Raw genomic sequence first — 13,578 nt, 5'->3', positions numbered from 1 at the left:
TTTTCTCAAATATTGTTAAGGGTGTAATTATTTATGTAATAATGTATGGAGGTTATATATATTCTTGTCATTGCTATTGAGTAGGATGGTTGTAAGCCAGGCACACTTTATGGAACTGAAAGAGAAAGTGATGGGAGAGGTGATGGTAACACAATATTTCAAGAACCGGTGACGAAAAACACATCATCAGAGCATGATTACAGTGGATTCGATATTGTCAAAGCTACTCAGGTATTGCAGGCTACATGATTGTTTTGATGTATTGAATTTAACACAGTGCAGACGTCCATTCTCTTGGCGGAAATTTTACTTTATTTCGCGAAAAGGGCCAATGTAATGTTAAACGCATCATTTTGTTCTCTGTAAACAGTATGGGGCCCTTGAAAGATGCAAAGAGATTATTGAAGGGGGTTACGATGTTAACAAACCTGACAGCGAAACGGTGACGTTGCTGCATTGGGCATCGATAAATAATAGGAAGGAAATCATTAAATACTATGTATCAAAAGGCGCAGTTGTGGATGCTGTCGGAGGAGAGCTTATGTCAACTCCTCTTCATTGGGCAACTAGGTAAGAGTTATGTTAGTCAGTTGGAAGCATATTTTGAATTTCTATAAAAATACTGTCTAAAGAGCGCAGCAGTTGTCCTCTCATTGTCTTTATTCTAGATAAGGTAGGATTATTGGAAATCATGTGATGCAGTTAATGTAGTAATTGGAATGAGTCAATTCATGCTACTGCATTATGAAGTGCAAAAATTTAAATTCTTTTTATCGATGTTTTTTAATAATATTAAATCTTGTTACAATAAAGACATAATTTTATCCCCATACTCTCTGAAATCGTTTTAAAGTATGCTAAGTATGAATTGTGCCCTAACAAGTTTGAATTTTTGTCCTATCCATCTATCCCACTTAGAATCGATTTTTTGCTTCGGTGTTCAAATAGGATCTTTTTAGGTGTATTGTGGCAGTATTAAAGTAAAGAATTTATAGTCTATAATTTTTCGTAACCATTTTGAAGTGATCAGAGCCTACATTCCGAAACGCAGGGAACCAAAATTTGTCCATTACATATTTTTCAACTGTGCATGTGTATTTGTTTGCGTTCATATCTTGTTTAGGGCCCTTTAGGTCTCTACGTTTCCTTTGATATTTGATTTTTATCACTCATGCTGTATGCCTATTGTGTTAGTTTATTTTAATCATGAACTACCAACATTAGAAATATCTTAAGTATGACTGGTGTAACAGTAATGACATGATCCTAAGCAATGGTAAAACACATTATGTTGTTTTCTCCAAGGCAGTGGGTAACTAACAATTTTACTTTTGAAGTAAGAGGTGTGATATCATGGTGGTATAAATAAAAAAAAATTTAGGGTCACATGTCGACCATCATGTCAATTGGGATGAACATATTTACCAGGTATGTATGAAAATTAATGCAGTTTATGTCAGAAATCAGTAAAATGCACTTTAGATGACTTTATAAAAACGTTATATTATGGTTTGTTTTACCCTGTAACTGATCATGGAATTGTAATCTGGGGAATATCATCCTCATCAAATCGAGTAGTTTTAGTTCAGAAAAAACAGTAAGACTCATACTTAATTTACCTTATCCTGCACATTGCTGACCTCTTTTTAAATATTTGGGAATATTAACTGTACCTGGTGTATATATCTGTCATGCAGTGACTTAAGAAAAAAAGAGTGACTTTAAAATGAATGATAGTTATCACCGTCACAATACCAGGTGTAAAGATTTACTTCTGGAAGCATCAAACCTGTTCATGGTAGCTAAAGGATCAACATCAATGTGCACAAACTTATTTAGCAATCTACCCAACAATTTAAAAAATGAGACAAGAATGTCACTATTCAGGAAGAAACTTTTTGTATTTCTATTTAGGAATAAGGTGATCTCCATCCCATTGCCATATCCTAAACACCTATCATGTATTTTCAATACTGTTCACTGTCTGCTGTAGAAATAAATATATTATATGCAAGTCAAGTGAGTGTTTTTAGTGTTAAGTAATTCAGGAGGGTTGCTTAAAGATGATAAATTCTGTCCCAGATATCATTCTCTGTGATTTGCAGAAGTTCCAACTTTGCTCCAAAAATAATCTCCCTCATACAGTTGGGTTTATTGCAAAGCCATCATGATTGATGTAGTAAAACAAAGGTAACTTTTTCACCGTAATGTTGATCTATTAAAGATAATTACTAAAATCTACTGGGCAAGGATTGAATGATATGAATAATTAATTTTACCACATCATTTCTGGTTTTATATTAGTCACCATTAAAAGTCTTGAATATTGCGTGTAATTTGTGTGATAAAGAAATATTAATTAGCAAAGAAAATATGAATTAATTTAATTCACTTTTACTATTTATCTATTCTAAAAAGGCAAGGACATCTGGGGGCTGTTGTTCTACTCATGCAGTGTGGGGCGGATCCATCCTTACGTGATGGTGAAGGTGCATCATGTATTCACCTTGCTGCGCAGTTTGGACACACTGCCGTTGTTGCATATCTTGTGGCGAAAGGTGTTAGTGTTGATATGCGTGATAGGAATGGGATGACACCACTCATGTGGAGTGCTTACAAAGTTACAAGGTATGTCTGGAGTGTTGTATTTTGTTTAGTTACCTGTTGGTGGGAAGTGAGTAAGAAAAAAAGGCACATCCTTCTAACATCATTTGATTGGATTTGCTATTACTAGTTAAACATTTTTCCAGTTCAATTTATGTTTTGTTTTTGAATCTCACTTGCTCACTGAGTGTGATAGCCAAGGCATGAATGGATGTCTTCAAATGAATATGTACTACTTCTTCCTCTAAATTAGGTGTGCAATACCTTCACTTCAATTACACCATTCCTGTTAATCATATTTCATCTGTTAAGGATCTTTTTAGTTTAACAGGTCATAACCTTAATTTCTCTGAATATATCTAAACACTTACATGTAATGCTATGGCTCTCTTGGGCTTCCTCTACTTCTTAACAGAAATCTCACATGTCTGAGCAATATATATTTTTTTTAACTATTGTCATACTGTCATTACTCATTGCTCACCCAAGTGGTCAGTCTTAGGTCCAATTAATCTTTCAGCTCTACGAAGTGTTACCTATATTTACTAAAATAGTGAAAACAGTCCTCCATTTTGCAGTGAACCCACTGATGTCATTTGTCTTATCATGTATTGACGAACACCTTTCCCGGCGGTGTTGAATATTTTTCAGAGGTATCTCGATCCCTACTTGAGGTGCTTTGTGGAGGGCACTTTGAGTGAGTACGCCGTCCGTCGGATGGGACGTTAAACTGTGGACCCCTTGGCGCCTTTCGTAAAGAGTAGGCTAATGCCGACGCCGGGTTTCTCTCCACCCTTCATCCTTTCCTATCCATCCCCTATGGTGCAAATGACCTTAGCTGTCGGTCGCCTCCCCTCAAAACTACTACTACGAACACCTTAAGCACAGCTTAAAACTGATTTTAAATTCATATCACTCTTAAACTCTTTGCTGTCACAACTTTCCTAACCTGCTTTTACTAATCATGTTCAGAGTTCTTCCATCACATTTGGTCGAGCATTTGCTGTTCTTCCATATCTCCTCTGTACTGAATGCCGGCCTCGGTGGTGGCGGGGTAACGTCCTCGCCTACCAACCCAGAGGTCGTGGATTCGATTCCCACCTAGGTGGATTTCCCTCCACCTAGGGCTTGGTTGTATGTGATTGTCTTCAATGTAATGTCTGCAATGTAGGGTTAGGTGGAAGAAGGGACGATTAGTCTCAACCTAGCCCAATTAAGTTGATAAATAAATAAATTCACTTCCTGACCTCATGGATTGTTTTTAACATTTCTCTAACACATTTATCAACTTAGTTCTATCTCAACTCTCTGTCAATAATTAATGTCACCTGCTGATGCACATTTTGTTAACCTTGTTTTGTTGTCAATGTGCGTAAGTAAATAGTAATGGTTATAGCCTTCCTTGAGGCGTTTTGGATGCTGACATTGGCACCCTCATTTTGCCAGTTTGATACCAATCAAGATGGATTTAAAACTGTACATGATGAACAGTTCCTTTCTTTAGCATTAATTTTTAAATTGTGGATTCTAATGCAGTGCATTAGAGTGATGAATTTGTCTCAGGTATTTTTGTAAGCATTTTCATAATTTAATGCTTAATAACTAAATATCATAGATTCATTACAATCTTCTGTTGAATGTATTTTGAAGTTGGGTTCAGAAGGATAATGTACATTTTCATAAATAAAATTGTCTGAGGCGTCACTTTGTGGAAGCGATTCATATCGGAAAAGAAAGAAATACTTGGTTGTTCCAAATATATTTTATTAACACGACCTAGGTTTCGACTTACAAAGTCATCATCAGGTAAAGAACAGAAGACACAGGGCTTTATATAGTGGATAGAGAACTGGAGAGGGGAGGTGTTTGAGAAGAGGGAGGAGGGGAAAGAGAAAGGGAAATGGTGTGTAAGTTTGGGGGGAGGGGGAGAAGATGGTTGTGTATGGCGTCGGGGTGGGAGATTACGGTTGGGTACTGCTTCAGGGGGGGAGAGGGGCTGAGGAACAGAGGGAGGTCCAGGAGGGGGGAACGGGAGGAATAAGTTAGGTCATTAACTAGAATACCCTTAAGGTGACTATTCTTTGAAATTTCCAACCGTTCCAAGGCATCTAATCTTAAGCCTTTTTTCTCTACATGCAGAATTTTGGGGACAAAGTCACTGGAGTGGTTGTTTTCTATAAGGTGCTGGGCAAAATTGGATGACATATTTCCGTTTTTAAAACAAGCGTAATGTTCCTTGACACGATCACTGAATTTCCTTCCGGTTTGTCCAATGTAGAAGGCAGAGCACTCACAACACAATTGATAAACTCCACTCCTTTCCAATGCGGGAATTTTGTCCTTGCAGTTTGATAAAAGGTTCCCTAAGTTGGCTCTATTATAGAAGGCAGGTTTAATATTGTTTCCTGCAAGGGATCTGGTGACTTTACGGGAAATATTCCCCAGGAAGAGAATTCTTCTCCACTTCGAAACGTCTTCCTTGGGGATGGATCCGAATATTGATTTGACGGCTATTTTCTCTAGTTTTTTCCGATACAAGTTATCGACTAATTGGGAGCAGAAACCGTTGTTTTCAGCTATTGTTTTAATGATTTTAAGTTCGTTTTGGGTATTTTGTGGCGATAGAGGGATGCTAGTCAGACGGTGGACCATAGAGTTGAAGGCCGCTAATTTTTGTGGGAAATGATGTCTTGACGTAGAATGAATGATATGATCCGTACAAGTGTCCTTCCGGAAAATGGAGAAGTCCAGCTGCCGATTATTTTTAGTGATTGTTATATCTAAAAAGTTAATGGAGTTGTTGAGCTCTTTCTCCATAGTGAACTTAATGTTCTTAATGTTATTAATGAACTTAGTGAGCTCAACAACTCCATTAACTTTTTAGATATAACAATCACTAAAAATAATCGGCAGCTGGACTTCTCCATTTTCCGGAAGGACACTTGTACGGATCATATCATTCATTCTACGTCAAGACATCATTTCCCACAAAAATTAGCGGCCTTCAACTCTATGGTCCACCGTCTGACTAGCATCCCTCTATCGCCACAAAATACCCAAAACCAGGTGGAAAGTACTCTGTTCTCCTCTTCCAACAACTTGGTGAAAAACATAATCTCTTGGCACCGTTACGTAGATGATATTTTTTGTGTATGGGCTGGTTCACAAAGACAACTGGATAGCTTCTTGATAACCCTTAACTCCTTGGATAAAAACATTAAGTTCACTATGGAGAAAGAGCTCAACAACTCCATTAACTTTTTAGATATAACAATCACTAAAAATAATCGGCAGCTGGACTTCTCCATTTTCCGGAAGGACACTTGTACGGATCATATCATTCATTCTACGTCAAGACATCATTTCCCACAAAAATTAGCGGCCTTCAACTCTATGGTCCACCGTCTGACTAGCATCCCTCTATCGCCACAAAATACCCAAAACGAACTTAAAATCATTAAAACAATAGCTGAAAACAACGGTTTCTGCTCCCAATTAGTCGATAACTTGTATCGGAAAAAACTAGAGAAAATAGCCGTCAAATCAATATTCGGATCCATCCCCAAGGAAGACGTTTCGAAGTGGAGAAGAATTCTCTTCCTGGGGAATATTTCCCGTAAAGTCACCAGATCCCTTGCAGGAAACAATATTAAACCTGCCTTCTATAATAGAGCCAACTTAGGGAACCTTTTATCAAACTGCAAGGACAAAATTCCCGCATTGGAAAGGAGTGGAGTTTATCAATTGTGTTGTGAGTGCTCTGCCTTCTACATTGGACAAACCGGAAGGAAATTCAGTGATCGTGTCAAGGAACATTACGCTTGTTTTAAAAACGGAAATATGTCATCCAATTTTGCCCAGCACCTTATAGAAAACAACCACTCCAGTGACTTTGTCCCCAAAATTCTGCATGTAGAGAAAAAAGGCTTAAGATTAGATGCCTTGGAACGGTTGGAAATTTCAAAGAATAGTCACCTTAAGGGTATTCTAGTTAATGACCTAACTTATTCCTCCCGTTCCCCCCTCCTGGACCTCCCTCTGTTCCTCAGCCCCTCTCCCCCCCTGAAGCAGTACCCAACCGTAATCTCCCACCCCGACGCCATACACAACCATCTTCTCCCCCTCCCCCCAAACTTACACACCATTTCCCTTTCTCTTTCCCCTCCTCCCTCTTCTCAAACACCTCCCCTCTCCAGTTCTCTATCCACTATATAAAGCCCTGTGTCTTCTGTTCTTTACCTGATGATGACTTTGTAAGTCGAAACCTAGGTCGTGTTAATAAAATATATGTGGAACAACCAAGTATTTCTTTCTTTTCCGATACATTTTCATAATTTGACTTTTAATGTGATATTTTGTGAATATGGAAGGTCATAGTTGTTCTTTTGAATATGTTGATTTGTTACTTGGAATTAATTTTTGTTTTTCTTTTCAGTTGCATAATAACCTTAGAGTGGTTTTGTTTGTTTTATTGAGAGATGATCGGAGAGTCTGCCAAAAAAATAAATGGACATTACATTGCTGTTAAATCAGAATTTTTGAAAATAAATTAATTGCATCTCATTTAGACCCCTGACTACAAGAAAAAGATGTCTCTGTGCATACTGTTATATTCTTTTATAAGCTTCATTAAAAATTGGCAGTACTGCTTTGTATGGACTAATTATCTAAAGTAAAAATAACCTAATTTGCTTCATATGAGAAAGAGCTTTCTACTTTTTCTTCATTCTTTCCTTAGTTTTGGTGCATTTCTTATTGGAATTAATTTTTTAAATGAGATTTGACAACAGTTTAAGTTGAGAAAATTCTCTTGGTTCTCTTTTGCATCATTGTATTGGAAATGGTACTTTCACTCTGCTGAAAAGGAGATGTATAATGACTTTCAATTCATACATTAATTTCTAATAATAAATTAAGAGGTTTCTCTATTGACTTCTAGCATATTGTCTTATTCATTGTATCTTGTTTAATATGAATAATGGCTGACAGAAATGGAAAGTCATGCAAGAGAAATTTTATGACATGTGGTTTGGTTTCTTGGTCAGTCTTACCTATTCAGATAATTTTAATGTTGTAGGATGACCAATAATAAGTATATTCGCCGCTTAGTATATTAATCTGCCTGAAAAAAATTCACCTTGCGTTTGGACATTCATTCACTGCATGCTGCTCTCTCCTTAACAGCCTAGATCCAACTCGACTCCTTCTTACCTTTGGGGCTTCCACAGCTTCCCAAGATAAGCTCCAAGGCAACACAGCTCTTCATTGGGCCGTAATTGCTAGGAATCAAACTGCAGTTTCTACCTTGGTAATGAGGGGTGCTAGCTTGGACATACCAAATTCTGAGGTAAGTAACAAACAAATTTTGTATTGGGACTTCAGTGATGTAGATTTTGAGATAAAAATGGGGAACAGTCAAATTTCCAACCTCTTGATGATTGGAAGTATACTGTAATGGTTCCAGCCTTACTTGAGGCATTTTGGATGTTGACATAGGCACCTTCATTTGATGCCCTTCTCCAAAGATCTTACTAATTGTGTGTTTTTCAGTGTAATAGATTAAGTCATTTCACAATAATTTCTTACATTTTTAGTCTGAATTGTGATATATTCTCAAAATATCTATTGATCTAGAAACTGAATGGAACAGTACTTGTTACATGTAGTTTTATGAAGCTACTTTGTGGCATTTTTGCCAAAAAAATTTTCTTGCCCTTCATTGAAACGTATGTTTATCATGGCCATTCTATGAGGCAATTTATATATTGAACCTTGGCAACTCTAAGTGCTTTAGGCATCTTCTGAAAGTTTGACCCTTTTAGCACTAACTTCCTTCTGAACATTTTGTCATTTGATCACAACTTGTGTTGTTTACAGTGACTCAAAAATTTTGTCTCAGCAAAAGAATGGAGTTAACTTGTGAACATTTTTGTGCGATGATTTTTTACAACTTTCAACATGGATTATCAATAGAGGAGTGCATCGACCAACTTACTTCCACTTTTGGCGATGAAGCCACATCCTTTGCCATTGTGAAACACTGGTATAATGAATGCCATCATGGCCACCGTTTGCTCGACGACGAAAGTCATGAAGGTCATCCAAAATCAGTTGTTGTACCAGAAAACATTGAAGCTGTGCAAGAACTAGTGAAGGAAGATCGTCATGTGACTAATCGTGAGATTGAGGCATCTTTGGGGATTAGTATGACGAGCATCAATAAAATATTGCATGAACATTTAGCTGTGAAAAAAATTTGTTCACATTGGATCCCGTATAATTTAGCAAAAGCTCAAAAAGATGCTTGTGTCAATTGGTGCAAAGGAATGCTCAATTAATGGTAAAATTGCAGTGCATCAAAAGCTATGTATAACATCTACGCAGGTGACGAGTCTTGGATCTATGCATATGTGCCCAAAGCAAAACAGCTATCCAGTATATGGATCTTCCAAGATCAGCCAAATCTGATAAAAGTGATTTGTGCACGAAGGCCATCGAAGCAAATGGTTGCCTGTTTCTTTGGAATAACTGGACATGTGGCAACCGTACCATTAGAGCAGTATAGAACTGTGAATTCTGAATGGTACACGAGCGTTTGTTTGCCAGAAGTGCTTGGTGAAATACAGAAAAAGAAGTGGCAATTAAGGATCATTCTTCATCATGGCAATGCAAGCTCTCACAGATCGGCTGAAACAACTACCTATTTGATTGGCCAAAACCTGGCCAGAAAAACTGGTCTAATTGATGGGTCATCCTCTGTACAGCCCTGATTCAGCACCAAATGACTTCTTTTTATTCCCGTTTATCAAGAAAAAATTGCGTGGCCAACGTTTTTCGGTGCCTGAAGAAGCCGTTGATGCACTCAAAAACCATGTGTTGGAGGTACATCAATCAGAGTGAAAAAAGTGTTAAAAAAATTGGTTCGAGCATGTGCAAGAGTGTATTGATTTTCATGGAGAATACTTCAAAAACCACAAAGTCATTTTCAGCAATAAATTTCTGTCTCTTCATTATAAGGCTGAAAATATAAATAGCAACCTCATAGCATTATGTTTTTATTAAAGGTGGCATTTTCTTCAAATTCTTTCAATGTTATCAAAAGAATTTACGTAATTTTTGTTTTGTTGAGTCAAGTCTATGCTCTCCCATAAAGTAAAACATTTGTAAACCTCATACAGTATATCCTCTTCTATTTTGTAATTGTTTTATCATTCTGGAGGATATTTGATCCATCCATTTACATCATAATGTCCCACCCTTTAAATGCAGTATCCTCTAACCAGGAAAATATGTGAAACTCAGGGAATATTGATTTTTAGAAAAACCAGAACTAGGGATTTAAATTTGTTTTCTAGATTTAAAATTTATCATTTAGCAAAAGCGCTCCCTCTGTCTTAAGTTTATGAATTATGTGGCAAGTCCACTGGTTCAAAAAATTGGCCATTGTGTATAAAGGATGAGTATTCATTGAAAGATTTTGAGATATGGGTTTGGAGAAGATTGAAGCAAATAAAATGACAAAGAGGAAAACAATTAACAATTTGTGAAGTATGGTGCGGAAGGGAACAAGTTTTTGGGAGAAATTCAAAGAAAAGAAGTAAACGTTTCCCCAGTCTATATTGAGATAGTGTTTCCTCTTTGTGTCAACAGTTTTTTATATTATTGTTTATGCAGGAAACTTTTCTCAAAGCACCACAGAGTTGAGGTAAATGGGCATAGCTTCAAGTACTTCCATTAAAGCTTATTTTTTCTGTCAAATCTGGTATATTTTAGAGATTTCCTTTATTACTGCTGTTGCCAAACTGCCATTTATTTGTTTTTAAGAAAGATTTTATTTGTATGTTAATATAAAGTGTACATTGAGTGACATTGTGTTTTTAAAGGAAGGAATTTTAAGGCTTTGAAAAACAATTTCAGTATTATATTTTAGTAAGTTTAATGGAAAAATGTTCTGATTTTAAATTAACTCTTTTAATGTATGCATGTGTTATGCCACCCAGCTTGAAGTATTGGTACTAATGCCACAGAATCTGCCTTAAAACTCTAGAGACCTTATCCAACGTTTGAAAGCAAATCTAGTTCAGTACATTTAGTTCAACTAAATGTACATTGTTGATAAATTTTGAGTACACATTAATGTAAAAACATGACCTCTGTGTGTTCCAATTTATTGATATCCTTGCCACATCTGGCGATACATAATTCTTTCCAATTTAAATTGAAAGTATGTTTACTTTGTTTTGGCTTTCACCATTTTAAAATAATATTTTCAGAGAAATGATGAAATTTGCCAATTGAGGAAATAAAAGATATTGTTTTGAATTAGTGTGGTTCTACTCTTGTGACCTTGAGGATCTCTCAATAGCTTTAATTTTCAAAGTATTTTAAAAAAATGTTTTAGGGTGAAACAGTGTACAACATGTTATCATCTCAGAAAGCAACATGGATAGGGAAGAAAGTTAATGAAAAAATCCAGGAAATTTCTGGGAGAAGAAGAAACATATGCTACCGGCTTACAAGAGACAAGGTAATTAAGGTATAAATGATAGGGACCGGAGTAATCAGGTAACATTTTTGTTGCACTGCCTGATATTTCCTCATCTGTTTCCTGCCTCTTGAAAGTGACTAACAGGGATGTTTTTGTGCTTAACCTCTTATGTAACCCTGTAGCTGTGATAAAGCAATTTTTTTAACTTGATTGATGCACATCAAATCTTGTGGACATGAATTAAGGCAGAAGGCTTATTTGTGTAAAAATGCACTAATATGCACTTTTCATCTCCCATGAATGTTATGAGTATTTGGGAAATTGGTTGCATATTAAGCATAGGCTGCCAATAGACCAAACCATAGACTACCAAACATAGATTGATCCAATACTAACAACCTATTTGTACAAATAGGATAATGTAAAGCATAGCCTATTTGAAAATTGGATGACTCTTTCATGTGCATGTATAAAGTAAATGAAGTACATTAATTGAGAAATATTGATAAAAAGAACTGCATTATGATAACTCAACAAGCAAGGGAAGTGTCAGACTTGTTTATAAAATTTTTCAAAAAATTATTAAAATATCCAGGAAAGGATTCATTCTGTTCATTATTAACCTCCACTTTGTTCTTTGGCCCTTGTGACATGAAAGGTGTGCATCCTCACCTGCCATTAAAGGCCTTTGTGCCGTTGATATTTGGGACCAATGGCAAGTGGTTTGGTTTTCGAAAAAGAAATACTTTATTTGGCCTCACAAGGCATAATATTAGGTTTATGTTCTAGCAATCTGCAGGAATTTTGTTATAAATACTGCATGAGTGCCCCAACCCCCCTCTGTGACCCACCACTCCTAGCTAAACCGCCAATCCCTCTCTATCTAAACAAATTGACTCAGCCTTATTATGCATATCATATTTCTACTATTATATGTTAATTTTGAATGTATCATAAACTATGTTATAGCTAATGTAAATTGTATTCAGCCTGATAACCTTACAGCTGAGTTACTTTTCTAGTCCTCATTTAATCAATGAAGCACATAAGTAGTAATATCTCTTAAAAAGCTATATGCTGATGAGAAAGAGTGGTTAATTTAAAAGCTGTATATGATTTTAATACCTCTGAAGTATATTTAAATTATAAAGTTTGCATCATGATCCTTCCTGTAGGCACCTTTGCACACATAGGCCCTAGCCTGATCCAATACCTAATATTTGGTGCAGTTATTTATTCAAACGTTTTTTAACCCTACCAAAGCTATTCTCATTAGAAAAATGATTTGAAATTATTTATATTCAATCTCAGGACATTTAGCATTGAGTTGTATTTTATCTGATATTTTCAATGTTACATCTACGTTTCTGCTCTGCTGTAGGAAAATTATAATCTCTATATTATTTTGGTTCAGTTTTTCAATATTACTCTTCTATATTAGAGTATGTAATTGGGAACTTACCTTCTGTTTATAGCCCTAGTTCAAGTAGAGAGACCCAAAAAAAATTATAATTAATTAATTATAAGAAATGGTGCATACTATGATGCTAAAGACTGTTAAAATAATTAGGAGGGCACTTATAATTGGAGGAAAACAAATTAAGTTCACTCTCATAAGTGGCCTCATTGCCATACGCCAAGTCTAATTACCATGATGTATTGGTTGATATCTTATGTGTTTGCAAGGGCTACATGTAAATGTGGGTGCAATGCATTTTGTGATAACTCAGCTAGTTGTACCTCCCATTGCTGATCAGTTAATGTGCATAAGTCAGAGGAGATGAGCCCAAAGTGAACCTATCCTTGGCACTGTATCCCAATCTTTCCTTAACTTTAGCAAGCCACCACCCCTTGGATCCATTAATCTATTCTCAACACCCACCAATTGATAGCTTTAAAATAATAATCAAAATCATAAAACTAAACAACCAAATGAGGAAAATTGAAGTTATTAAATAAAGAACAATGAATAATCAAATGTTTATTTAGAATGTATATTTTCAGTATCACATTTATGCAAAACACTTAACACACAAGAAAAGGAACTTAGGTGAGCATATTCTTTTTCCATAATAATAAATTATCAAAATAATTAATTTTAAGAAAGTTTTTTTTTAAGTTAAAGTGTCATTTTATTACTTAAATTAAGCAAGTATACAACGCGAACATTTTCAGTTTATGAAAATAGAATATCCAATCATGTTTTGTTAAAATTAGTTAAACAATGAAGTGACTATTGCTTATAGTTTTTCATGGTCAAGAAGTCATTTAAGAAGATTTTATTGCCTAATTTAATAGCATATATCCATCAAATAAAATTTTAATGGAATGGATGGGCTAGGTGACAGACCTCCTTCCAATATATGCAAGAGCTTCAATCCATAATTTAATCTTCGCTCGGTGAGTGATTCCAAACCTAGCTGCTCTAATATTTTGGATATGCTGCCAAGGTTATCATAACAGCATTTTACCAATCTAGCTCCTTT

General features: G+C 35.8%; 1 protein-coding gene across 2 annotated transcripts in view; it reads left to right on the top strand.

Moving 5' to 3' along the window:
* Hip14 (palmitoyltransferase Hip14) overlaps positions 1–13,578 on the top strand; it is a 37,315-nt gene that overhangs the window by 419 nt on the left and 23,318 nt on the right. For both annotated transcript variants that reach the window (XM_071596966.1, XM_071596965.1), the window contains exons 2-6: positions 85–231; positions 371–570; positions 2,419–2,628; positions 7,789–7,951; positions 11,006–11,140. In XM_071596966.1, coding sequence (XP_071453067.1) covers positions 85–231; positions 371–570; positions 2,419–2,628; positions 7,789–7,951; positions 11,006–11,140 — 855 coding nt within the window. The remainder of the gene's footprint in view (positions 1–84; positions 232–370; positions 571–2,418; positions 2,629–7,788; positions 7,952–11,005; positions 11,141–13,578) is intronic.

Source organism: Hetaerina americana, unplaced genomic scaffold (genome assembly GCF_022747635.1).
Source record: "Hetaerina americana unplaced genomic scaffold, ioHetAmer1.1.p SCAF_8, whole genome shotgun sequence".
Classification (NCBI taxonomy): Eukaryota; Metazoa; Arthropoda; class Insecta; order Odonata; family Calopterygidae; genus Hetaerina; species Hetaerina americana.
Note: the sequence above shows the minus strand (reverse complement) of the source record. Positions and strands in the feature narration are given on the sequence as shown.